The following is a 27,869-nucleotide window of genomic DNA, read 5'->3' as shown; positions in this document are numbered from 1 at the left end:
TTTCTTGAGATGAGAATCCGCTTTACACTGACAAACAAAACAACACAGCAGTATATCAGTAAAAACAGATACCGACATTCTTCAAAGTGTAGCTTACAAGAATCAGTTTGGCATTCAGGCTATAATACAATACAAAGAAGTCAATATAAAATTATCATCGTTCGATATGCAAAATAACTATAAATATTCAGGTACTACAGTGGGACAGTGGCACAGCTCCCCAGAAACCAGGTTTAATACTGAAAATAGAAAGCACTTTCCTTACCAATTACACCAGTCAGCACCATGTATGGTAGAAACTAACGCTGGCCTGGCTTATGGCAGGTAGAAGAAAGTGGAATCTTCCCTTATCATTTAGGGCTGGATCTTAACTTAACACCAACATGCGTAACTCCACGTTTTCACATACATCTTGACATGGATGTGTGGTTTACAGTACACAAGTTCTGTATGAGTTGAAGTTAGGCCTGCACATCTCACATTAAGATTCAGTCCTTTAGAGAACACCCATTGGGTGAAAGCTGTCCTTTTTCAAAGAGGAGTCAGTGACCACTAAATGTCCACAGTCCCATGGTTCAGTCAGCATCGCATCTAATCAGACAGACAAAGGGTCACCGGGCTAAAAATGCTCCAGCGATATACCCTACAGTGTTCGTACCAATGTAGTAATACTACACTATACCTGCTTATTGCTTACCTATGAATAATGGTGTAACATATATACATACATCATCTACTAATAAATGTAACAAAAGTTATAATTTAAAACATAAAACATTTAGGTAAAACTTTGTAAAATTGTAATCATATTTAACGACCGATTGTGATCCTTACACGACCAAGTTAATAGGTCACTCATTCAATCAATAACTCAATAACTAATACATGACCAATAATCAACACAAGAAGGCCATCAGTGGTGCTTTGGGAAGCAGTGTTTCCACTACCATTACCAAGTGGAGGTGGTCAACCGGCCTGGCTCCATTTCCCCTGTCTAAAACCTACAGTATGAGCTTCAGTCAATAATGGTAATAATATCTGGAACTCTGCGCCCCACCTAAGCATTGTGGGAAACACTGAGGAGGCTGATTCATTGATAGACTGATGGTGTGCTGGCTGACAGTGTGTGGGCCTACATGTCAGCCCTGACGAAGGAAGCGAACATGCCGTCCTCGTTCTCCAGAAGGGTCTCTGGTTTGTCCATCTCTAAGATGTTCCCTCGCTTCATCACGATCACCAGGTCAGCTTCCAGGATGGTGTGGACACGATGCTGCATGAAGAACACACACACAGACACACAGACGCACACAGACACACACAGACACACACAGATGCACACAGACACACACAGACGCACACAGACACACACAGACACACACAGACACACACAGACGCACACAGACGCACACAGACGCACACAGACGCACACAGACGCACACAGACACACACAGACACACACAGACACACACAGACGCACACACACAGACACACACAGACGCACACAGACGCACACAGACACACACAGACGCACACAGACGCACACAGACGCACACAGACACACACAGACACACACAGACACACAGACACACACAGACACACACAGACGCACACACACACACAGACACACAGACACACACAGACACCGACAGACACACACAGACACACACAGACATTACATTACATTTGATTGAGTGTTTAGTTACACAAACAAAGAGGAAGGGATGTAATGCAGCGTTGATTTGTAATGGTTCCAGACAGACAGAGATCAACTGTGCTGAGAAACAATAACACATACCTGAATGTATTTTCATTTAGTCTTATCTCACAACCCCAAGAGTCATCCTCCCAGAGCCAACTGCTAAGATTAGATGTAGTACCCCTCCTTAACCCCCAGACAGATTAGATGTATTACCCCTCCTTAACCCCCAGACAGATTAGATGTAGTACCCCTCCTTAACCCCCAGACAGATTAGATGTAGTACCCCTCCTTAACCCCCAGACAGATTAGATGTAGTACCCCTCCTTAACCCCCAGACAGATTAGATGTAGTACCCCTCCTTAACCCCCAGCCAGATTAGATGTAGTACCCCTCCTTAACCCCCAGACAGATTAGATGTAGTACCCCTCCTTAACCCCCAGACAGATTAGATGTAGTACCCCTCCTTAACCCCCAGACAGATTAGATGTAGTACCCCTCCTTAACCCCCAGACAGATTAGATGTAGTACCCCTCCTTAACCCCCAGCCAGATTAGATGTAGTACCCCTCCTTAACCCCCAGACAGATTAGATGTAGTACCCCTCCTTAACCCCCAGACAGATTAGATGTTGTAGCCCTCCTTAACCCCCAGACAGATTAGATGTAGTACCCCTCCTTAACCCCCAGCCAGATTAGATGTTGTAGCCCTCCTTAACCCCCAGCCAGATTAGATGTAGTACCCCTCTCTTTAACCCCCAGACAGATGTGATGTAGTATCCCTCTCTTTAACCCCCAGACAGTTTAGATATAGTACCCCTCTCTTTAACCCCCAGACATATTAGATGTAGTATCTCTCTTTTACCCCCAGACAGATTAGATGTAGTATCCCTCTCTTTTACCCCCAGACAGATTAGATGTAGAATCTCTTTAACCCCAGACAGATTACATGTAGTATCTCTTTAACCCCCAGACATATTAGATGTAGTATCCCTCTTTAACCCCCAGACAGATTACATGTAGAATCTCTTTAACCCCCAGACAGATTAGATATAGTATCTCTTTAACCCCCAGACAGATTACATGTAGAATCTCTTTAACCCCAGACAGATTAGATGTAGTACCCCTCTTTAACCCCCTGACAGTGGTCTCAGACAGCATGCAGTACCAACCCGGGAGGCTGTAGAGGCCTGGAAGGCAGGGTGGGACAGGGCCTACTTGTGAGTCCTCACTAAGACACTGAAGAGGCTGTCCTGCTGTGCTAGCAGGTTGACTGCAGAGTCACACTCCACTAGCTGCCCCGCGGAGAACACCAGCACCTGTTCAGCCTCCAAGATGGAGGACACCAGGTGCTGGGTGGCAGAACGGAGAGAAGGAACCAAGGATAGATGGGAAGACAGAAGGAGAGGAGCAAGGACAGACAGACAGGGAAAACAAGGAAAAGAAGACAGGTGAAGGAAGGACAGCAGACAAGCTGTTTGAGTCTCGAGAGGTTAACGTGTCGATTCAGAGTTGAGATCTGCAGCACGCTTAACTTAAATATCCATCAATCTCCCACTGACATCAATCAATTATTTACAGGAATGTTCGAGTTGCGCCTTATCTCAACTCTGAATCGGTCCGTTAATGCATTTGGAGGCGTGAGAAGCATTTGGAGATATGAGAAGCATCTGGAGATATGAGAAGCATCTGGAGATATGAGAAGCAGAGGTACAGTATGATGCAACAGGAGACATTGGAAAGATAGGATGAAGGAGAGGAGGAAATCTAAAAGCCAGGAGAAATCAGCTAGTCTCTATGCTTTTTCCAAGGATTGATCCATAGAGAGAGAGAGAGCAGACCAAGAGGAGTCTCCACATCTATACAGAGAATACCTTCCAGATCTGACCTTTCCACCTAATGACCTACAGGCTGCAACAGACTTACTGCAATAGTGACGACTGTTCGGTCGGCGAAGGCTGTCATCACCACCTTCTGTAAGACATTCTCCTATAGGGGTGAGAAATGACAGGTAGGTCAGCTCTTTTGGTCGTGGACCAAATGGCACCCTATTCCTTGCATAGTGCACAGCTTTTGACAAGGGCTCCATGGCTCTTAGTGCACTTTACAGGGAATAGTGTGTCATCTGGAGCACAGTCTTAGATACAGCCATGCACACTCCACAGCAATGTCACTACATTGTGAGTGCTGTCCCCTCTTCGCTGTCTGCATCAGACAGTTTGATGGTAGTTTGATAGAGTGTACCTGTCAGGGTCAAAGGTTAATGCTACGGCTATGATCATAATGTCCTCATATTGATGCTGGCCTGCTTGTCCCTACAAAAAAACAAACAGAGAGTCGCACACTCTATATATAAACTGCCAGTAATTTATATATAAACTGCCAGGGATTGGAGCTATGAACTATGCATGCTTCCGGACTGAAACCTGAGAGGCTGGAGGAGAGTGACGGTCCTCACTGTTGCGCAACAATCGCAACAAAACTAACGGCCCCTAAAGATAGAATCCTTAACTGAAACAATAACAAGGTGTTCTCCCAGCCTCAGGACGGGGCTGGAGAGTAGAATCACTCTCAAATACAGAGACAGAGCTGTGGACGCAAGGACTGACCATCCATGATATCAACATTATACTTGTAAACATTTTTTGAGGCTTTACAGTGTTTGTTTACATTTACATCGTTTACAAACATTGGAGTAAAACAAGGTTATATTTGGGGTTCTGATGGGGTGCGACAGTTGAACTAATCTCATTTATCAGTTATGTTCTTTAAGAATCAATGGGTACACATAATTCATTTATACGTCCAAAGATGGATATAGCAACTAAGGGATATAGCAACTAATTTCCAAACAGGGGGCCTAATGAAGAGTATGTGGCTGGTTGAAATGCATGGCCGTGTGTTCTGCTATTGACCAAACCTCTATGTACAGGGCTCAATAATGAACGTCATATGTAACCCTGGCAACTCAAATTATAAACGCGTAATAGGAGGACAAATATAAAGATGTCTGGTTTGTGTTTTTATAATGTACCTGACATTATACTTGTTCTTTATGTTTGTACCCATATGAGGTGAAAGTAATGTCATAGATCTGTCTGTAAACAATGAAACATATGATTATAATGCCACTAAAGAGCTAGTGATGGAGGGTACATGGCTGTTAGGGTGTGTGAGCTCACCGTTGCCATGTCGATGGATGCAGTGGCTTCATCCATAATGAGGATGGAGCTCTTCCTGACGAAGGCTCTGGCCAGACAGAACAACTGCCTCTGACCCACACTGAAGTTCTCCCCTCCCTCTGTCACCACCGCGTCTGGAACACACACACACACACACAGTTGTTATTAAGGCAATCGTCTTTTTGAAATCTCACATTTTAGTAGCATATTCTCCGATTAGTTTTTCCTTCCAATATGCTTTCCCAAAGATTGTGTGGTTAGAGGTGGCCAGATTGTGTGGTTAGAGGTGGCCAGATTGTGTGGTTGCAGGTGGCCAGATTGTGTGGTTAGAGGTGGCCAGATTGTGTGGTTAGAGGTGGCCAGATTGTGTGGTTGCAGGTGGCCAGATTGTGTGGTTAGAGGTGGCCAGATTGTGTGGTTAGAGGTGGCCAGATTGTGTGGTTAGTGGTGGCAGGATTGTGTGGTTGCAGGTGGCCAGATTGTGTGGTTGCAGGTGGCCAGATTGTGTGGTTAGAGGTGGCCAGATTGTGTGGTTAGAGGTGGCCAGATTGTGTGGTTGCAGGTGGCCAGATTGTGTGGTTGCAGGTGGCCAGATTGTGTGGTTAGAGGTGGCCAGATTGTGTGGTTGCAGGTGGCCAGATTGTGTGGTTAGAGGTGGCCAGATTGTGTGGTTAGAGGTGGCCAGATTGTGTGGTTGCAGGCTGCCAGATTGTGTGATTGCAGGCTGCCAGATTGTGTTGTTGCGGGTTGCCAGATTGTGTGGTTGGAGGTGGCCAGATTGTGTTGTTGGAGGTTCCCAGATTGTGTGGTTGCAGGTTGCCAGATTGTGTGATTGTAGATGGCCAGATTGTGTAGTTGGAGGTTGCCAGATTGTGAGGTTGCAGGTGGCCAGATTGTGAGGTTGCAGGTGGCCAGATTGTGTTGTTGCAGGTTGCCAGATTGTGAGGTTGCAGGTGGCCAGATTGTGTGATTACAGATTGCCAGATTTCAAACACTTTCCCCAAATCCCAGTTGTAGGATTCCCAGTATTACAGACCTAGATGTGACAGACAGGCAGGCAGGCAGACAGGCAGGCAGGCAGGCAGACAGACAGACAAACACATACCTAGTCCCCCAGAAAGGGCTTTGACCATGTTCTTCAGCTGGGCGATTTCTAGCGCCTCCCACAGTCTGTCATCAGTACAGGTACGCTCTGGGTCCAGGTTAAACCTGCCAGGGAGACATGACATCAGTACAGGTACGCTCTGGGTCCAGGTTAAACCTGCCAGGGAGACATGACATCAGTACAGGTACGCTCTGGGTCCAGGTTAAACCTGCCAGGGAGACATGACATCAGTACAGGTACGCTCTGGGTCCAGGTTAAACCTGCCAGGGAGACATGACATCAGTACAGGTACGCTCTGGGTCCAGGTTAAACCTGCCAGGGAGACATGACATCAGTACAGGTATGCTCTGGGTCCAGGTTAAACCTGCCAGCTAGACATGACATCAGTACAGGTACGCTCTGGGTCCAGGTTAAACCAGCCAGGGAGACATGACATCAGTACAGGTACTATCTGGGTCCAGGTTAAACCTGCCAGGGAGACATAACATCAGTACAGGTACGCTCTGGGTCCAGGTTAAACCTGCCAGGGAGACATGACATCAGTACAGGTACGCTCTGGGTCCAGGTTAAACCTGCCAGGGAGACATGACATCAGTACAGGTATGCTCTGGGTCCAGGTTAAACCTGCCAGCTAGACATGACATCAGTACAGGTACGCTCTGGGTCCAGGTTAAACCAGCCAGGGAGACATGACATCAGTACAGGTACTATCTGGGTCCAGGTTAAACCTGCCAGGGAGACATAACATCAGTACAGGTACGCTCTGGGTCCAGGTTAAACCTGCCAGGGAGACATGACATCAGTACAGGTACTATCTGGGTCCAGGTTAAACCTGCCAGGGAGACATGACATCAGTACAGGTACTATCTGGGTCCAGGTTAAACCTGCCAGGGAGACATGACATCAGTACAGATACTATCTGAAATACAGAGAGACAGAGAGAGGGACAGAGAGAGGGACAAAGAGAGACAAACAGACAGGGAGAGACCAGGCAGGAGAGAGTACCCACTACTGTCTGTGGATGACCATAACAGGCAAAGGCCCAGTGTTTGGACTGGGGCCCATCCTCTTAGCTAAAACTCCCGCAGCACACAGCCAGAGGGGATCCTCAGTCACTACCACACTATCTCGTACTACAACTGTTCCACTGGGTCTAATGATGTGGCAATGCTTAACCATGGTGAGGCATCTATAGTAGCTCTGGCTGTCTCTCTCTAACTGCCATCGGCACAGTGTTATTGTAGGACCAATCACCCAAGGCCTCTGTTCATGTAAACATCACCATGGCAACGGGCTGGCTCAACGCACAGTCCTCTCACTTACTGCCACATTGGATGGGTCGTTATTTCTTATCAGGACGAGAACGTCTTTCTAAATAAACACCACATGCTCTTTGTGTTTTATAACAAACACAGCAGCTCAGTTATCTGCTAATACTCCAAACATCTTCAAGCTGTGGTACTACAGAGAGAGAGAGAGAGAGAGAGAGAGAGAGAGAGGGAGAGGGAGAGAGAGAGAGAGAGGGAGAGAGGGAGAGGAGACTATCCAATGTCCTGGGAGCAGGATGAACTTTCATGACGTCTGCTGAGGAGTTTCATATTTTAACCAAACAAACATTTGTTTAGCTTCATTTTTACTTCATAAAGTCAACTGAATTAGGCCCACTGTTACTGTTCTGTTATTGTCTTCTGAACAATATATCATAGTACACTAAAGTAGTTTTCTACCCGTTTGTAGGCAGACGGTTATCTGTTCAACTCCCTAAACCACAACACTGTAGTCCTCATGGCAGTCGCTGTGTGGAAACAAAGGTGGCAATGATTATACATTGATTATAATCTACTGATCTATTTCTCCACTGAGAGACATGAGGAAGTTACTGTTTATTATAATGTGTCTCTTATGTCAGCTTCTGGGCACGTTCCTGTGTGCATATCTGTGATTGTCAACAGCCAGAGCACGTGGTCCTGACCCAGTATCTGACCCAGTACACACCGGCTCACACACACACTGACTGGCTCTCACACAGACACACACACACCTGGTTCTTCACTGCACGTACAGTGTCCTGGTAAGGGTTCTAACATTCTAAGGTTCTACACGTAGCCGACGTACCGGATGGATCCGCTGAACAGCACCGGGTCCTGGAGGATGATGGACAGACGAGACCTCAGGGTCTGGAGGGGCAGCTTACAGATGTCTATACCATCAATGATGATCCGCCCTGAGAGGAGATGCAGAGAGAGAGATACAGACAGAGAGAGAGAGATACAGACAGAGAGAGAGAGATACATACAGATATACAGACAGAGATAGAGAGATACATACAGAGAGAGAGAGATACATACAGAGATACAGACAGAGATAGAGAGATACATACAGAGAGAGAGAGATACATACAGAGATACAGACAGAGAGAGAGAGATACATACAGAGATACAGACAGAGATAGAGAGATACATACAGAGAGAGAGAGATACATACAGAGTTACAGACAGAGAGAGAGAGATACATGCAGAGATACAGACAGAGATAGAGAGATACATACAGAGAGAGAGAGATACATACAGAGATACAGAGATAGAGAGATACAGACAGAGACAGAGAAAGATACAGACAGAGAGCGAGAGAGATACAGACAGAGACAGAGAGAGAGAGATACAGACAGAGATAGAGAGATACAGACAGAGACAGAGAGAGATACAGACAGAGACAGAGAGAGAGAGAGACAGAGAGATACAGACAGAGAGAGAGACAGAGAGATACAGACAGAGAGAGAGAGATACAGACAGACAGAGAGAGAGATACAGACAGAGACAGAGAGAGAGAGACAGACAGAGAGAGAGATACAGACAGAGAGAGAGAGACAGAGAAAGAGAGATACAGACATAGAGAGAGAGAGAGATACAGAAAGAGAGAGAGATACAGACAGAGAGAGAGAGAGAGATACAGACAGAGACAGAGAGAGATACAGACCGAGAGAGAGATACAGACAGAGACAGAGAGAGATACAGACAGAGACAGAGAGAGATACAGACCGAGAGAGAGATACAGACAGAGAGAGAGAGAGAGATACAGACAGAGACAGAGAGAGAGAGAGAGATACAGACAGAGAGAGAGAGAGAGATACAGACAGAGAGAGAGATACAGACAGAGAGAGAGAGAGAGAGAGAGATACAGACAGAGAGAGAGAGATACAGACAGAGAGAGAGATACAGACAGAGAGAGAGAGAGAGAGATACAGACAGAGACAGAGAGAGAGATACAGACAGAGAGAGAGACATAGAGATACAGACAGAGAGAGAGAGCATCAAAGCATATATGGTCTGGTTGTTGATGCCATTCTGTTCTGTATATTGTAGAAGATTACACAAGTAAGCTGAACATCACATGTATTATCATTAACTCACTGAAGATATTTCACGTTTCCCCTCTATTTATTGAGTCTATTTCTGGGGACATTATCTTCCCAAGAATGTCCACTGGCGAGTCTATTAGAACGACTACAGTCAACATCGTAGTGTTCAAGCTCGCTCCCTCTGCCTTTATAAGGGGACACTGGTAACAAATATGTGTCTTAATTCATTGTTAAGTAAAATACATTTGTCTGCGGCAGCAGTGCTCGTGTGGAAAAAGAGAGCATGTTGGGTTTGGTGAAAGATGGGTTTGTCTGAATCGGCTGACTAGGAGTGGTGTAAATAAAAAGATTATTCAGAGGAAAACCTGAATATTATCATATGGTTGTTTATCAGTGGATTCTGACAAACTGATGTTCAACGTAGGAAAATAAATCCAGAACATTATGTTTTGATTATTCTATTTATGACATTTGGCCAGAGGCTGGAGATATGCATACTAACAATAACAGGCCCCCTGCAGAAAGTTGTGTACAAAGGACAACTAAATATGACATCATCAGAGGATGTCAGGATGACAGTGACCACAGGGCCGTACTGTGTAAACAGAGGAAACTAAAGGGAGGCTATGGATTTCAGCAGAGGACCTATTTCCCTTTATCAGATGAGAATAAACACAGCTCCACTCAAACTAACTATCATATTATAAGCCTCCCTCTGACTTTTGAATGGGCACTTTGGGACAGGAAAGTCAAGGAAACAGTTTGACCTTTGGTGTCAGCGTTTGGTTGCAGTCACCATAGTTATGTTATGTCCACTAACACTTCACTACTGAAAAAGAGTCGGGGAGGACTGTGAGGTGGACTGTGAGGTGGACTGTGGGGAGGACTGTGGGGAGGACTGTGAGGTGGACTGTGGGGAGGACTGTGGGGAGGACTGTGAGGAGGACTGTGGGGAGCACTGTGGGGAGGACTGTGAGGAGCACTGTGAGGTGGACTGTGGGGAGGACTGTGGGGAGGACTGTGAGGAGCACTGTGAGGTGGACTGTGGGGAGGACTGTGGGGAGGACTGTGAGGAGCACTGTGGGGAGGACTGTGAGGAGCACTGTGAGGTAGACTGTGGGGAGGACTGTGGGGAGGACTGTGAGGAGGATTGTGGGGAGGACTGTGAGGAGGATTGTGGGGAGGACTGTGAGGAGGATTGTGGGGAGGACTGTGAGGAGGACTGTGAGGAGAATTGTGGGGAGGATTGTGGGGAGGACTGTGAGAGGGTTTTGTACAACCACTTCTTTCAATCTACTGTAAAATAAAACCAGACAGTCACTATGAGGTAGCTGTGTAACGAGTGCTAGACCTGAGCATCAAGGCTCCTGTCCACAGTTTCAGAGACCTTCTACACCTGAATCACAGGAGACTAACCTTCAAACACGTCGACCATATTGAAGAAGGCCAGAGAGAGGGAGGACTTTCCACTTCCTGTGCGTCCACAGATGCCCACCTAGAGAGAGGAGAGGGAGAAAGAGGGATTAGTTATTAAACCGTCATTTCACGCCAGTGGGAGACAAAATCTGTCACAGCTTGGCCCTCTACTCTCAGGAACAAGACTAGGAGGTTTTCCTCACAAGGTAAGTCCTACAGAAACTTTAATTTAACAGTACATTACTGTAAAGTTTACAGTAACATAGTGTCCCTTTTTTTCAGTAACTAACAGGCAACTGGCTGGCAGTAAATGACCTTAAAAACAACAGGATTGTATTTTTTACAGTGTAGTTACTGTAAAGATGGAGCTACAGCTACCCATAAACAAGCAGTCAGCCTCACATACAACCACAATACATTACTGTTCTTAGATACAGTTCCACACTCACGCTTTCTCTCATTGGTCAAAGACACCACACACACACAGCCAGGCCTCTCTACTAAGGGTGTATATCCCCAGATTTAAGATGTTTGAGTATATGAGGATTACTGTGATACCTAAACTGAGTCAGATTTAAAGGGGAATACAGGGTGGTTGTAGAAATTGAGGCTCATCAGGAGACACTAAAATCATCATGATCTTCCAGACATAATATCAGCCCTGGAATGCTTATGAGACACAGTCACAGATACACAGATAGAGAGATCCCTAATATCCAGCCCTGCTTATAGAGCACTCACAGATACACAGATAGAGAGATCCCTAATATCCAGCCCTGCTTACAGAGCACTCACAGATACACAGATAGAGAGAGATACCTAATATCCAGCCCTGCTTATAGAGCACTCACAGATACACAGATAGAGAGAGATACCTAATATCCAGCCCTGCTTATAGAGCACTCACAGATACACAGATAGAGAGATACCTAATATCCAGCCCTGCTTATAGAGCACGGAGTCAAAGAGCGATACTAGAACACCTACTTCAGTCCTGGTGTCAAGACTTCAGTCCTGGTGTCAAGACTTCAGTCCTGGTGTCAAGACTTCTGCCGCAGTTGGTCCCTCTCCTTGTTCGGGCGGTGTTCGGCGGTGTTCGGGCGGTGTTCGGGCGGTGTTTGGGCGGTGTTCGGTGGTTGACGTCACTAGTTTTCTTGCCGCCGCCGATCCACTTTTCATTTTCCATTTGTTTTGTCTTCATTGTACACACCTGGTTTCCATCCCATAATTATATGTTCCTTATTTAACCCTGTGGTTCCCCCCTGGTTTTGTGCGTGTTTGTTCGTTGTAAGTTGGTCTGTATTTGTGAGCTTGATTATTTTCCTTCTTGGAATATTTGTTGTTTTGAGTAAAGTTAGGTGAATTACTCATCTCTGTATGCTGTGCCTGACTCCGCCTTACCTGCTACACCGAGACGCCTTACACCTGGCTATGAACCCAGCATGAACGAACACACCTGATTCAACAAGTCAAGGGCTCCATGAACTACTCAATCAGTTGAATAATGTGTGTTGCAGTGGAGGCTGCTGAGGGGAGGACGGCTCATAATAACGTCTGGAACGGAGTGAATGGAATGGCATCAACCCATGTGTTTGATATGTTTGATACCATTCTACCTATTCCACTCCAGCCGTTACCACGAGCCCGTCCTCCCCAATTAAGGTGCCACCAACCTCCTGTGGTGTGTTGGTACTGGGCTGGATCAAAAGCCTGCACAACCCGTGTCTCTCTAGGACCAGGACTGAAGAACACGGTCTCAGAAGGAGTTCTAGTAGCTCTGTATCTCTGATTCTCTGCTCTGGACTGAATATCTCTCTCTACCTGTGTATCTGCATTCAGGCTCCTCACAGCAGAAGTGAAGCAGCCTCATCAGTCAGGTCAGATAGCAGGAGTCTGCTGAGGTACAGTAACACTGCCCTGAGAGAACGGACATGTGTGTGCAGAAAGTGGTAAGACGCACGCCACACAGAGTCGCCGCGACCAACTAGTCCGTTTCTTCACTACGTGTCAACTCACCGTTGCGTTTAGACACAGGGCTGTGATTCAAACAGAAAGTAAACGTCTGCTTGCTTTTCACTGCTTTCACTGCGTTCAAATGTGATCTTTATTCAGCGATATAGTCAGGAACAACGTGTGATGTCACAGTTGCATTAAGGGAGGGCTCTGTGAGTGGGTGTGACTTAGCTTCTGTCCGGGGTTGCTTAGCTCCCTAAAAGTGATCTTTATTCAGCGATATAGTCAGGAACAACGTGTGATGTCACAGTTGCATTAAGGGAGGGCTCTGTGAGTGGGTGTGACTTAGCTTCTGTCCAGGGTTGCTTAGCTCCCTAAAAGTGATCTTTATTCAGTGATATAGTCAGGAACAACGTGTGATGTCACAGTTGCATTAAGGGAGGGCTCTGTGAGTGGGTGTGACTTAGCTTCTGTCCGGGGTTGCTTAGCTCCCTAAATGTGATCTTTATTGAAGCTACAGCAACAATGTTCCATCTCACAGTTGCTTTAAGACACAGGGCTGTTACTTACCTTCTGTCCGGGGTTGATGTAGGCATTGACGTGTTTGAGGACAGGTTTCAGAAGGGGGTCGTAACGGACACACAGATCCTGGATCTTTATCTCTCCATGCTGGGGCCAGTCCTCGGGGACCTGGGTGGTATCTGGAAAGAACACATATAGTCAACCATTAACAAAACATGAATGAGATGTGTAATTATATACTGTGGTCACACACAATAACTAGGGTTAGCAGTTTTTCCTTGACAGGAACAGAAAAACTCTGGGCCCTAGTTATAGCCTACGGCACAATAACACATACAGTAGTACATCCAGGACAGTCATACAGTAGGACATCCAGGACAGTCATACAGTAGAACATCCAGGACAGTCATACAGTAGAACATCCAAGACAGTCATACAGTAGAACATCCAAGACAGTCATACAGTAATGAATTTGGGGACAGTCATGCAGTAGAACATCCAGGACAGTCATACAGTAGTGAATTTGGGGACAGTCATACAGTAGGACATCCAGGACAGTCATACAGTAGGACATCAAGGACAGTCATACAGTAGGACATCCAGGACAGTCATACAGTAGTAAATTTGGGGACAGTCATACAGTAGGACATCCAGGACAGTCATACAGTAGGACATCCAGGACAGTCATACAGTAGGACATCCAGGACAGTCATGCAGTAGGACATCCAGGACAGTCATACAGTACGACTTCCAGGACAGTCATACAGTAGGACATCCAGGACAGTCATACAGTAGGACATCCAGGACAGTCATACAGTAGGACATCCAGGACAGTCATACAGTAGGACATCCAGGACAGTCATACAGTACGACTTCCAGGACAGTCATACAGTAGGACATCCAGGACAGTCATACAGTAGGACATCCAGGACAGTCATACAGTAGGACATCCAGGACAGTCATACAGTAGGACTTCCAGGACAGTCATACAGTAGGACATCCCGGACAGTCATACAGTAGGACCTCCAGGACAGTCATACAGTAGTGAATTTGGGGACAGTCATACAGTAGGACATCCAGGACAGTCATACAGTAATGCATCCAGGACAGTCATACAGTAGTGAATTTGGGGACAGTCACACAACTGACGATGCAGTAAACAGAGGTCTCTTTGTCAAAAGTGGTGCCCTAAGTGCTACTCAGGACCACTCTTGATTCTGTGACCAGGCTCTGGTCTGTTTAGACTGCAGCATTTGGCTACTTCAAAAGTACTCTGTGTTTTACTGCTAAAACCATGCATGCAGTCCTTAAAATAAGGGTTGGTGGTTTTCTCCTCATGACTTAAGGGCTGCGAACGGATGCAGAGGAAACAAAAGGACTAAATGAATCAAAGGGAAGGATGATAAAACAGGGCAAGATGACAGCTCGTTGCTTGGACAAGATCCACTTATTATCGTTGTACTGCTATCAGGGCCAAACTTTCCATTACGTCACAGTGTAGGAGGACAGCCCACTCTGGCAGGGGTTCTTTGACCACAGGACTCTAGCAGGGCCACGGCTCTAGAGATGGGGGACTCTCTCCTCCCTCCCAACCATCTCTTCCTCCTCCTCTCCTCTCCTCTTCAATCCCACCTCCTCGTTGTTCCACAAGAACTCTCTCCCTCATGCTCCTCCCTTAGTTCTAAATCAAATCAAATCAAATTTATTTATATAGCCCTTCGTACATCAGCTGATATCTCAAAGTGCTGTACAGAAACCCAGCCTAAAACCCCAAACAGCAAGCAATGCAGGTGTAGAAGCACGGTGGCTAGGAAAAACTCCCTAGAAAGGCCAATACCTAGGAAGAAACCTAGAGAGGAACCAGGCTATGTGGGGTGGCCAGTCCTCTTCTGGCTGTGCCGGGTGGAGATTATAACAGAACATGGCCAAGATGTTCAAATGTTCATAAATGACCAGCATGGTCGAATAATAATAAGGCAGAACAGTTGAAACTGGAGCAGCAGCACAGTCTAGCCCTCTTATCTTCCTCCCCCAAGAGACATGACCCCCTTCTCTTCTTTTTTTAACATCGCCATGGCAACAGCACATCACTTAAACTTCGATGCTGCTTTGGAAGGAGACCCGTAACGGGACTATTGTAAACTCCACAGAGACACACTAGAGAAATGATGTTGGAATTTGGGAGGAGAAACACTGTGTCAGGTCGTTCTGCTCCACACTGTAAATCTAAAGACATTACCATACTGTCAGATTGTTGCCCTGTGCAGTTGACTGTTCTACTGCCATGGATTTTTAAATATAGTCCTTATAGATGTGTAGACGCCTAGACTATGTTGAGCCATCCTCGCTGTTACATGTTGGAGAAGACATTTGATAAATGGAAGCTTCAATCAGTGCTTACTTTTCTATATTTATTTAACTAGGCAAGTCAGTTAAGAACAAATTCTTATTTATAATTACGGCCTAGGAACAGTGGGTTAACTGCCTTGTTCAGGGGGAGAACGACAGATTTGTACCTTGACAGCTCAGGGATTCGATCTTGTTAACCTTTGGGTTACTAGTCCAACACTCTAACCACTAGGCTGCCTACCGGCTGCCCCTTTACTAAAGACTCTGTATACAGCCTCACTATTGTTATTCTACTGCTGCTCTTTCATTATTTTGTAGTATTATTTCTTATTTTGTAGGTATTTTTCTTAATAACTGCATTGTTGGTTAAAGGCTTGTAAGTAAACATTTCACTGTAAAGTCTACACCTGTTGTATTCAGCGCATGTGACAAATACAATTGTATTTGATTTGATTTGATCTCGGAACACAGAACCAGATTGTGCAGCACACTGGCCAGCTACAGTCTGTCATGGGTGAGTGCTTAGTTGAGCATCTATGGATTTCATTTTGTGAGGGACTTTTCAAATAGCGTGAGCAGAGATGATGACCATATTTTGAACTGTGTGTTTCAGATTCCATTACTCTGTTCTATTGCCTGTGTGTTTCAGCAGGATTCCATTACTCTGTTCTATTGACTGTGTGTTTCAGCAGGATTCCATTACTCTGTTCTATTGCCTGTGTGTTTCAGCAGGATTCCATTACTCTGTTCTATTGACTGTGTGTTTCAGCAGTATTCCATTACCCTGTTCTATTGCCTGTGTGTTTCAGCAGGATTCCATTACTCTGTTCTATTGACTGTGTGTTTCAGCAGTATTCCATTACTCTGTTCTATTGATTGTGTGTTTCAGCAGGATTCCATTACCCTGTTCTATTGACTGTGTGTTTCAGCAGGATTCCATTACTCTGTTCTATTGATTGTGTGTTTCAGCAGGATTCCATTACTCTGTTCTATTGATTGTGTGTTTCAGCAGTATTCCATTACTCTGTTCTATTGACTGTGTGTTTCAGCAGGATTCCATTACTCTGTTCTATTGATTGTGTGTTTCAGCAGGATTCCATTACTCTGTTCTATTGACTGTGTATTTCAGCAGTATTCCATTACTCTGTTCTATTGATTGTGTGTTTCAGCAGGATTCCATTACTCTGTTCTATTGATTGTGTGTTTCAGCAGTATTCCATTACCCTGTTCTATTGCCTGTGTGTTTCAGCAGGATTCCATTACTCTGTTCTATTGACTGTGTGTTTCAGCAGTATTCCATTACCCTGTTCTATTGCCTGTGTGTTTCAGCAGGATTCCATTACTCTGTTCTATTGCCTGTGTGTTTCAGCAGGATTCCATTACTCTGTTCTATTGACTGTGTGTTTCAGCAGGATTCCATTAATCTGTTCTATTGACTGTGTGTTTCAGCAGGATTCCATTACCCTGTTCTATTGATTGTGTGTTTCAGCAGGATTCCATTACTCTGTTCTATTGACTGTGTGTTTCAGCAGGATTCCATTACCCTGTTCTATTGATTGTGTGTTTCAGCAGGATTCCATTACCCTGTTCTATTGACTGTGTGTTTCAGCAGGATTCCATTACCCTGTTCTATTGCCTGTGTGTTTCAGCAGGATTCCATTACTCTGTTCTATTGACTGTGTGTTTCAGCAGGATTCCATTACCCTGTTCTATTGACTGTGTGTTTCAGCAGGATTCCATTACTCTGTTCTATTGACTGTGTGTTTCAGCAGGATTCCATTACCCTGTTCTATTGATTGTGTGTTTCAGCAGGATTCCATTACCCTGTTCTATTGACTGTGTGTTTCAGCAGGATTCCATTACCCTGTTCTATTGACTGTGTGTTTCAGCAGTATTCCATTACCCTGTTCTATTGACTGTGTGTTAAACCACATCTTGTGTGTGCACTGTCCAGCTTCTGTCACAAGAGACTCCAGGGTATTGGGAAGCAGCATTTGGTGTGGGAGTGTGTTTAGTTTACCCATGGAGCCTTCGTAGTTCTCAGACTCTGTACTCAGGAAGCTGTTGACCTTCTTGACAGCAGCCATCTGGACCTCTAAGTCAGCCAGGTTCCTCACCACCCAGTTCAGGTAGTTGGTCACCTGGGTAACGGGAGGTAAACACAATATATATTTAATCCATGTTCTATGAAGTGTCCTTACTAGGTATAGAAATAATACTATTATTAATAATACTATTAATTATAATAATTGTTATTATTATTATTCTAATAAATCTGAGTGGGAGTCTTTTTTGCCCATTGCCTTGAACAATATGAGGTAAACCAAAGGTATTTAATGGTTGAGAAGAATACATAAAAGGCTGATCAGTCAGAAGAGAGTGCTATGGAGAAGAGTCGTGGAAGGGCCATGCTCTCTGAGGAGTGATAAGCCTACAGAAAACAATACTGTGACAGTACAAACAAAGATGGATGCTGAGGACAATACAGCTTCTATTGTTTCACATCTACTGGCAGTGGGAGAGGAAGGACTGTCAACAACACTCCTCTCAGTAATGTGACTGATGCAGTCCTTCTCTGGACAGCTCCATAAATGTTCTACTGAATACGTTGTCTAAACACTTGCTGCCTTGACATCTTGTAACTAAAACTACAATCAGATCCAGGTGAATAAGGCCCTGTTATTAAAAAGATTCTCATTTGATGAAGTTGATCCTGTATGTTGTTTCTGTTCTGTGGGTATATTCATGTTTGTGTGACATTGGGGAGACGTTGTGTCACGGCTTCCTCTCCTTGATGGGGCGGCGCTCGGCGGTCTACTAGTCATCACCGATCCTTTTTTCCTTTTCTGTTGGTTTCTCTTTGCTTTTTTCACACCTGGTTTCATTTGCCTTCATTTCTGTGTGTATAATTACCCCTGTTGCCTGCCTAGGTTTGTGGGGGATTATTCGTGTGATGTTGCTCGTTAAGGTTGTGCCTATTTTGTTTCCACGTATTATACAAAGTGTGTATATATTTAGGAGCGTTGTTTTTCCCTCCTTCCGTGAATAAGTGGTTTCTCAGTTGTCGAGGGCGTTTGTTTTTTGGTATTGTTCCTGACCTGTATGTTTGTGGACTTGCCCATTAAATAACACATCTCGGACATCTCTTCTCTCCTGCGCCTGACTCCTTCACCTACCTCTACACACAATCGTGTAACACGTTGACTCACTGTGAGGGCGTAGGTCAGGCCTAACCCCACCATGCTAGAGGGAAGGCTCTTGCCAGAGCTCCATATTGAGGCTACTGCTGCTGTTAACACAATGACAGCACCCAGGTAGTCCTGAGAGAGAAAGAGAGTCAGATAAGATAGTTAGAGGGAGAGACAGAGAGAGAGAAGTTGTGAATTCAACTCAGCATTTAGCTCTAATCTCAAAAAGTAATTTCTTCTAATTTTGCAGCTCAGTGTGATAAGAAACCAGGGAGTATTGTGTTACTCAGGGAGTATTGTGTTACTCAGGGAGTATTGTGTTACTCAGTAAGATACCATTAGTATTACAATAGTCCCATATCTTCTTAATAATGTCATGGTTGAATCATGGACATGAATGTGATCTCACCGTTCTGACCTCCAACCAGCGGTTGGCAGCAGAGAGGAACAGGTAGGCTGTGTTGTTGGTATCTGTCAGCTCCAGCATCTTCTGCTTGAATCGAGATTCATGTCTGAAGAACAAATGGAAAATAAATATAGCTAATACCTACCAGATTATTTCGCATGTGACCAGGTTTGAACCCGGCGTCTAGACTGTGTTCGTCCGTACGTCTCCAGGTCCCAGTCCTGGTTATGGTTCATAGAACCACCTCCGTTAGACAAACACTGAAGTGGGATTGTTTCAGGACTGGACTATCGTGCCTGATGATGGGAGTTGGACCATGGCTGCTACATAGCTAAGTGACATCTAACATTGGACCAAGAGAGAAAGAGAGAGAAGCCACGGTGCTGCCAAGATGAGGAAGTCTTCAGGGAGGAAGAGGCTGTGTGAGGGGTAGTAACCGTGAGAGCTGTTTAATGTTGGATTACCACGATTCTGGGGAAAAGGAGGAATGTTCGTGAACTGTTTAGAGTGGGGTTCATGTCATTCTGGATCAAGAGAAAGATTTGGGTTTGTGATGTCCTCCTTCCTCCATGAATGAATGGTTCTGGATGGGTTGGAAGACCTCTAGATGGGATTCAAGTTGTTCACACTAATATTACATATACGCAAAGGAATTAACCTCCAGTGTCAACAAATCCACCACTTTGTTTCGCGTTTCGGATCGCTAAGTACAGTGTCACTGCCTTCCTAAAACCTATAAGTGCTTCTTGAGTATGTTGTGTAACGATGCTCTGGGCAAAATTTCCACTCTGTCACACGTGTGTGTGCGTGTGTGTGTGTGTGCCTGTGTGTGTGCATGTGTGTGTGTATGGTACACTGGCCTGAATGCTCGGATGGTGGTGAGTCCCTCTGCAGTCTCAGAGAAGTGGCAGAGCAGAGGAAGCTGGGTGGAGTCATCTAAGTCCTGAAGGTCCCTGAGAGAGAAAATGAAGAAAAGTCTGGACAATGTGGAAACAGAGACGAAAAGCATAGTATAACACAATGACAGCGCCCAGGTAGTCCTGACAGAGAGAGACAGATAAGATAGTTAGAGGGAGAGAGAGAGAGAATTTGAAGTTGTGATGCTGTTGTGATACTGTAAAAGGAAACTACATTGAGCTGAAATGGACTAGGTCTGCCCAGTGAACTCACTTTGAGGCGACCCGGAAGTACTTCTGTATAAAGTAGAAGGACACAGCCAGAGGAATCAGAGCGATGAGGAAGCTTGGGGTGACGAACGCTATGACCCCGATGGCTGACAGGCAGAGCAGAGTGGAGCGGGTCAAAGACTCCAGGGTAGGAGGGATGTGCTGGAGAAAGGGGGGATAGAAAGAGGGGGGGGGGGGTAGAGAGAGAGGGGGGGGATAGAGAGAGAGGGGGGATAGAGAGAGAGGGGGGAGAGATAGAGAGAGAGAGGGGGGATAGAGAGAGAGAGAGAGAGGGGGGAGGGGGATGGATAGATAGAGAGAGAGAGAGAGAGAGAGAGAGAGAGAGAGAGAGAGGAGAGGGGGGGGGGGGGGGGGAGAGAGGGGGGGAGGAGAGGGGGGGAGATAGAGAGAGGGGGAGAGAGGGGGGGAATAGAGAGAGGGGGAGAGAGAGAGAGGGGGGATAGAGAGAGAGAGGGGGGGGAGAGAGAGAGAGAGAAGAGAGAGAGAGAGAGAGAGAGAGAGAGAGAGGGGAGGGAGGGAGGGAGGGGAGGAGATAGTATCTTGTCAGTGCTACATTTCTGACCTACGCTCTGGACCTCAATGTCGTCCTCTTTAACAATCTGAGGTCACCTGAGGGACGTAATATAATGACGTGGGACATTGACTCATCTCAACAATGGGCTAATTCTGACGCCTGCAAATGACTGGCAAACTGTTAATATTTGTGTGAGCTGTAATCTTAAGGCCACTCAGGGCAAAGCCCAGCTGGAGAGCAGCACTGGAGTCTGTCCAATTACACCATGGCCAAAGACAGATCCTTCATCAGACAGCTTCATGAGTAGAGGATTCCCACAGTACTCATTTAAATCTTTGGCATTTGGTGGTCGCTCTTATCCAGAGCGACTTACAGGAGAAATGAGGGTTTAGTGCCTCGCTCATTGGCACATCGACAGATTGTTCATCTTGTCGGATGTGGCTTTGAACCAGCGACCATTTGGTTACTGTCCCAACACTCTTAACCACTAGGGTACTTTACCCTAATACTCTTGACTGAAATAAGTCAACAGATCAATCTACTGAGGGTGAACATCCTTTTCAGAATCACCTGATCTATGATGTTGGTGTCAGCTGAGAAACGGTTCAGGATCTGGCCCAAGGGGGTCACGTCAAAGAATCTGAGAAGAGATTCAAAATATATATTATTTCAAATATTAGTCTGAAAAAATATATAAAATGTGACTTTTTAAAATGATTAATAAATTATTCAACACATTCTTTCTGGTTCAACTATTCAGTTCCCTTCTATTTCAACACGGATGATGTCATAAAGAGTATAAGAATCTGTGTCGTGGGTACCTGACAGGTGAGGTTTGTCGTGGGTACCTGACAGGTGAGGTGTGTCGTGGGTACCTGACAGGTGAGGTGTGTCGTGAGTACCTGATAAGTGGGGTGTGTCGTGGGTACCTGATAGGTGAGGTGTGTTGTGGGTACCTGATAGGTGAGGTGTGTCGTGGGTACCTGATAGGTGAGGTGTGCCGTGGGTACCTGATAGGTGAGGTGTGTCGTGGGTACCTGATAGGTGAGGTGTGTCGTGGGTACCTGATAGGTGAGGTGTGCCGTGGGTACCTGATAGGTGAGGTGTGTCGTGGGTACCTGATAGGTGAGGTGTGTAGTGGGTACCTGATAGGTGAGGTGTGTCGTGGGTACCTGATAGGTGAGTTGTGTCCTGGGTACCTGATAGGTGAGGTGTGTCGTGGGTACCTGATAGGTGAGGTGTGTCGTGGGTACCTGATAGGTGAGGTGTGTAGTGGGTACCTGATAGGCAAGGTGTGTCGTGGGTACCTGATAGGTGAGGTGTATCGTGGGTACCTGATAGGTGAGGGGTGTCGTGGGTACCTGATAGGTGAGGTGTGTTGTGGGTACCTGATAGGTGAGGTGTGGCGTGGGTACCTGATAGGTGAGGTGTGTCGTGGGTACCTGATAGGTGAGGTGTGTCGTGGATACCTGATAGGTGAGGTGTCGTGGGTACCTGATAGGTGCGTGGATGATCTTGTTGAGCAGGTTGTGGTGCAGGTTGGTAGCAGCAGACAGACCCAGGAACTCCACAGTCAGAGAGGTGATCAGACACAGGGCTATCCCCGCTCCACACAGGATGATAAACACTGGCACATAGTAGGAGTCAGGCAGACCAGCCTAGTAATCACATAATACACCACAAAGACACATATTAGGAATCAGGCTGACCAGCCTAGTAACCACATAACACACCACAAAGACACATTCTGTCAGATATCAGGATTTCAACAGGCCTTACTCACTTCCACTAACACTGAGTACTGGTTGTGAAAGGTGTTCATATCTCACCGCTGAGTTTGTCCGATTGGAGAAGACAGCTGCTGCAGAGGCATTGACAAAGTCTCCTGTAACATTTCCAAAGTCTGGGGCATATCCATTAGCATCGTCAATAGCAGTCCCATTGACTGGGCCATCGCCATTAGCAGTCCCATTGACTGGGCCATCGGCATTAGCAGTCCATTCGGCCAGCCAGTAGTCGATGGCGACCATGACGGAGTGTTTCAGCAGCTTGGAGAAGACCATGAGGAAGACCATGAGGAAGCCACCAGAGGACAGGTACTGCCAGCACACCCTCCACGGGATCTTAGAGCGCCGACTGGTGGTCGTCGACATGTTGTCGTCCTCTTCCTCCTCCTCTTCCTCCTCTGTCAGGGACGAGAGAAGGAGTGATTATTGTCATATGTCGTAACAGAACTTAACTTGTATGAGCTACAGTGTTTGACAATGCATTTCACCTTCTTCGTCATCGTCGACCTGGTTCTTGGCCTCTCTGGAGTAGAAAGCTCTTCTCAGGGTCTTCCTCTCCAGAGCAGTCTGACAGTTATCAATCTCAGTGTCCTGCAGTACAGATACAACTGTTGTTAGGTTGGTTGGCAGGTAAATTAGCTACACTACACATTTCAGACCAGAGGAGGCTGGTGGGAGGAGTTATCGGAGGACAGGCTCATTGTAATGGCTGGAATAAATGGAATGGTCTAACACGTTGTTTCCATGTGTTGGCTCCGTTCCATTTATTCCATACCAGCCTTTACAATGAGCTCCTACACGTCCTCCTATAACTCCACCCACCAGCCTCCTCTGTTACAGTCTGTCAGTAGGAGAGTAAGAAGTGAATATGACCTTCTCTAGTTCCTGGTCCTGTCTGTTCATCAGGGTCTTCCAGTGTTCATACAGCTCTACATCATGAGTCTGGATGTCCTTCAGAGTGCCTTCCCTCAGCACTGAGCCATCCTTCATGGCTATGATCTGGGACACAGAGAGAACCGTGTAAAACCAGGACCCTTATAAACAAACCGTCTCAGGGTAGGAATGCTGATCTAGGATCAGGTCCCCCCGCCCCGTCCGTGTCATACTCTTTATTCTGATCTAAAAGGAAAAACGGATCCTGTATCAGCAGCATTCCTACTCTAAGATGCTTTATGAATACAGACCCAGTGCAAACGGTAGAGAGGAATCCACACCAGACTGTTGAGATGCTCACCCAGTCAGCGTGGATGAGGTACTGCAGTTTGTGTGTGACCAAGACCACGGTGCGTTTATCATCCTGTAGGAACTTCAGGATGCCCTCCTGCATCAGGTGGTCACTCAGGTGGATGTCCAGCGCTGAGAACGGGTCATCCTGAGGGTAAAGGTCAGAGATCAGGGGTCAGAGGCAACATGGACGATCCAATCAGATCAGAGCGTATTGGAGTGAAAGACTGTGGATTTAATTATGTTTTTTTTAACAGGAGATCATCCTTTATTCATATTAAGTTACAGCACGTTTAATTCACAGGTCTCAGATGATCTCAGGACATACAGTCAATCAAACCTAGTTCCCAGAGGACCCCGGAACCTGAATAAACACCAATGTATTACCCTAGGATGACTTAGTCTTTATACTGTACAGCACTGAGACACGTAAACAGTCCTGAGGGCAGAAGGTCTGAGATCATCAGACACAGCATGATAGACACCTCATTAGGAGACAAGACGTCATAAAGACGTACTTCGCTAATAGATGTTGTTTCTAGCTGGGTGTTCACTCTGCAGTCCCATTGTGTATTAATACAGCACTTTAGAGTGCTATTTCCTTATTTGGCACATTTGTCCGTGTGAGCTGAGCTTCGTATGGAGGAACGTGCCCGGTCCTATCCCACGACAGCCAGAGAGGCTGTATCAGGGGCGGAGGTTAGACATCTAATTAACAGTTGCCACAGGAAATGATGTGGGAACACAAACACATGATGACATCACACAGGAGTAGGAAGAAATGGGATGTAGATGTACATAGAGTTGTCTGTAGCAGCGAGAGACGGGAAAGTGTGTGTGTGTACGTGTGTGTGTGCGTGTGATTGTGTGTACGTGTGTGTGTACGTGTGTGAGTGTGTATATGGCTAGCCAGGCCAGATGGCAGAGCAGAGGGATGCCTGTAAACATGGTATGGTTACAAGAGAGGCCTGCGGACAGAGATCCATCCCACCTGCTGCTCCTCCCATTCCCATACAGAGGGAGGCTGGCTGGCCCTCCCTGGATCTCCCTGGCTGGCCCTCCCTGGATCTCCCTGGCTGCCTCTGAAATCACACCCTATTCCCGATATAGTTCATCCTTACTCACACACTGTCCCAAAAGCAGTGTACTGTTAGGGAATAGAAAAGGGTGTCCCTGTCTTTGGCTCTATTTGGCTCTCTCTGGAACACCTAGAGAATACCCTAGAACACCTAGAGAACACCCTAGAACACATAGAGAACGCCCTAAAAACTACAAGAGAACACCCTAGAACACCTAGAGAACACCCTAGAACACATAGAGAACGCTCTAAAACACCAAAAGAACCCCCTAGAACACCTAGAGAACACCCTAAAACACATAGAGAACACCCTAAAACACATAGAGAACACCCTAGAACACCTAGATAACACCCTAAAACACATAGAGAACATCCTAGAACACATAGAGAACACCTAGATAACACCCTAGAACACATAGAGAACACCCTAGAATACCTAGAGAACACCCTAAAACACCTAGAGAAAACACCCTAAAACACCATAGAAAAGAGAACACAGAAAACACTGTGGAATACCTAGAGAACACCCTAGTACACCCTAGAACACCTAGAGAACACCTAGAGAACACCCTAGAACACAAAGAGAACACTCTAGAACACCTAGAGAACACCCTAGAACACAAAGAGAACACTCTAGAACACCCTGGCTCTGTCTGACTATTCTGAGAAGCCATCCTTGAGGGAGAGCTTCCAGCCTCTTCCAGTGAACTCAACAGGAAATGGATCTTCTATTGAAGTCAATAGATAAAGCACTTTATCATTCATTGACTCACCAGGAAGACGATGTTGGTGTTCTGGTAGAGAGCCCGAGCCACACATATCCTCTGCCTCTGGCCTCCACTCAGGTTGATCCCCTGGGAGAAAACACACTGTTAAGAAGAGTAGCCAGGTACACAAGGAATCTGACACAAATCACTGTTCACTACTAGTTCTTGGTATATGTCATTGTGTCTGAGGTAAGAGATGGGGCTTGTGCTTAAAAAAAGTACTGAGGTGATTATAATATGTAATAATGTAATAATTTAGCCAGTGTTTCAGTACCCTCTCTCCGATCTCCGTCTGGTCTCCGAAGGGCAGGAGGTCTACATCAGGCTGCAGGGAGCAGGCATCAATCACAGTCTTGTATCTGAGACACACAGCAGGGCATCAGACTGACACACCCTCTATTAAGACACAGTTAGAAACATGGCTGCCTTGGAAACTAAGGGATTCAACAGCACAGGAAAAAAGTCGTCATTAGAGAAGAGATATAAGCCAGCATCAGCCTCAAGAAGCATCAAGAGTGATAGCAATCTGATGGACCATCTAATTAGTGTCATTAGAAGTACATCTCAGCTGATGCAAGACCAAGTGAATTAACCAAACACAAACATTGGTCTAGTCTTAATTACATTGATGAATGGTGTTGAGGAGCAGCAGATAATACAGTAGAGAAGAGTAGAGTAGAGTAGAGTAGAGTAGGTTGAGTAGAGTACAGTAGAGTAGAGTAGAGTACAGTAGAGTACAGTAGAGTACAGCAGAGTACAGTAGAGACAGCAGAGTACAGTAGAGCACAGTAAGAGTAGAGTACAGTAGAGTACAGCAGAGTACGTAGAGTACGTGAGTACAGAAAGAGTACAGTAGAGTACAGTAGAGTAGAGTACAGTAGAGTACAGCAGAGTACAGTAGATACAGCAGAGTACAGTAGAGTACAGTAGAGTAGAGTACAGTAGAGTAGAGTACAGTAGAGTACAGCAGAAGTACAGTAGAGTACAGTAGAGTACAGCAGAGTACAGTAGAGTACAGCAGAGTACAGTAGAGTACAGTAAGTAGAGATAACAGTACAGTACAGTACAGTACAGTAGGTAGAGTACAGTGAGACAGTAGAGAGAGTAAGAGTACAGTAGAGTGGCGTACAGTAGAGTCACAGTTAAGTAGGTACAGTAGAGTGGCATACGTACAGTAAGCAGAGTACAGTAGAGTACAGTAGAGTACAGTACAGTAAGTACCAGCAGAGTACAGTAGAGTACAGTAGAATACAGCAGAGTACGTAGAGTACAGTAGAGTAGAGTACAGTAGAGTACAGCAAGTACAGTAGAGTAGAGTAGAGTAGAGTAGAGTACAGTACAGTACAGTAGAGTACTGTAGAGTAGAGTACAGTAGAGTACAGTAGAGTAGAGTACAGTAAGTACAGTACAGTAAGTAGAGTACAGTAGAGTAGAGTTCAATTAGAGTAGAGTACAGTAGAGTGGCGTACAGTAGAGTACAGTAGAGTAGAGTACAGTAGAGTGGCATACAGTACAGTAGGCAGAGTACAAGTAGAGTACAGTACAAGTAGAGTACAGGCAGAGTACAGTAGAGTACAGTAGAGTACAGTACATTAGAGTAGGGTACGGTAGAGTAGGGTACAGTACAGTAGGGTAGAGTAGAGTACAGTACAGTACAGTAGGTTAGAGTAGAGTAGAGGAAATACTGTAGAGTAGGTTAGAGTAGAGTACAGTAGAGTAGGTAAGAGTACAGTACAGTACAGTAGGTTAGAGTAGAGTAGAGTAGAGTACAGTAGATTAGGGTAGAGTGAGTACAGTACAGTAGGTTAGAGTAGAGTAGAGTAGAGTAGAGTACAGTACAGTAGGTTAGAGTAGAGTACGGTACAGTAGATTAGGGTAGAGTAACATTACAGTCAGTAGGTTAGAGTACAGTAAGACGTAGGTTACAGTACCGTACAGTACGTACAGTACGTACAGTACAGTACAGTACGTACAGTACAGTAGAGTAGAGTATAGGAGAGTAGATGAGAGTACAGTAGAGTAGCTTAGAGTACAGTACAGTAAGTGAGTAGAGTAGGTTCAGTACAGTACAGTAGGTTGAAGTAGAGTAGAGTTAAAGTAGAGTAGAGTAGAGTGGAGTAGAGTACAGTAAAGTAGAGT

General features: G+C 45.7%; 1 protein-coding gene across 1 annotated transcript; it reads right to left on the bottom strand.

The window, feature by feature from the left end:
* Window positions 1-26,089, bottom strand: LOC109881572 (ATP-binding cassette sub-family C member 9-like; the record flags this gene model as incomplete). The annotated part of the gene is made up of 20 exons (XM_031819479.1): window positions 1-1,270; window positions 3,621-3,683; window positions 4,877-5,010; window positions 5,982-6,085; window positions 8,097-8,205; window positions 10,756-10,834; window positions 13,279-13,409; window positions 17,600-17,720; window positions 18,789-18,899; window positions 19,177-19,279; window positions 20,034-20,126; window positions 20,344-20,501; window positions 21,445-21,514; window positions 22,369-22,532; window positions 22,704-23,059; window positions 23,150-23,252; window positions 23,535-23,660; window positions 23,896-24,033; window positions 25,737-25,817; window positions 26,005-26,089. Coding segments are annotated over 20 exons (2,467 nt in total), but the record flags the coding sequence as incomplete, so codon positions are not given.
* Between the last annotated feature and the right edge of the window lie 1,780 nt (window positions 26,090-27,869).

This window comes from Oncorhynchus kisutch, unplaced genomic scaffold (assembly GCF_002021735.2).
Source record: "Oncorhynchus kisutch isolate 150728-3 unplaced genomic scaffold, Okis_V2 scaffold2194, whole genome shotgun sequence".
Lineage (NCBI taxonomy): Eukaryota > Metazoa > Chordata > Actinopteri > Salmoniformes > Salmonidae > Oncorhynchus > Oncorhynchus kisutch.
Note: the sequence above shows the minus strand (reverse complement) of the source record. Positions and strands in the feature narration are given on the sequence as shown.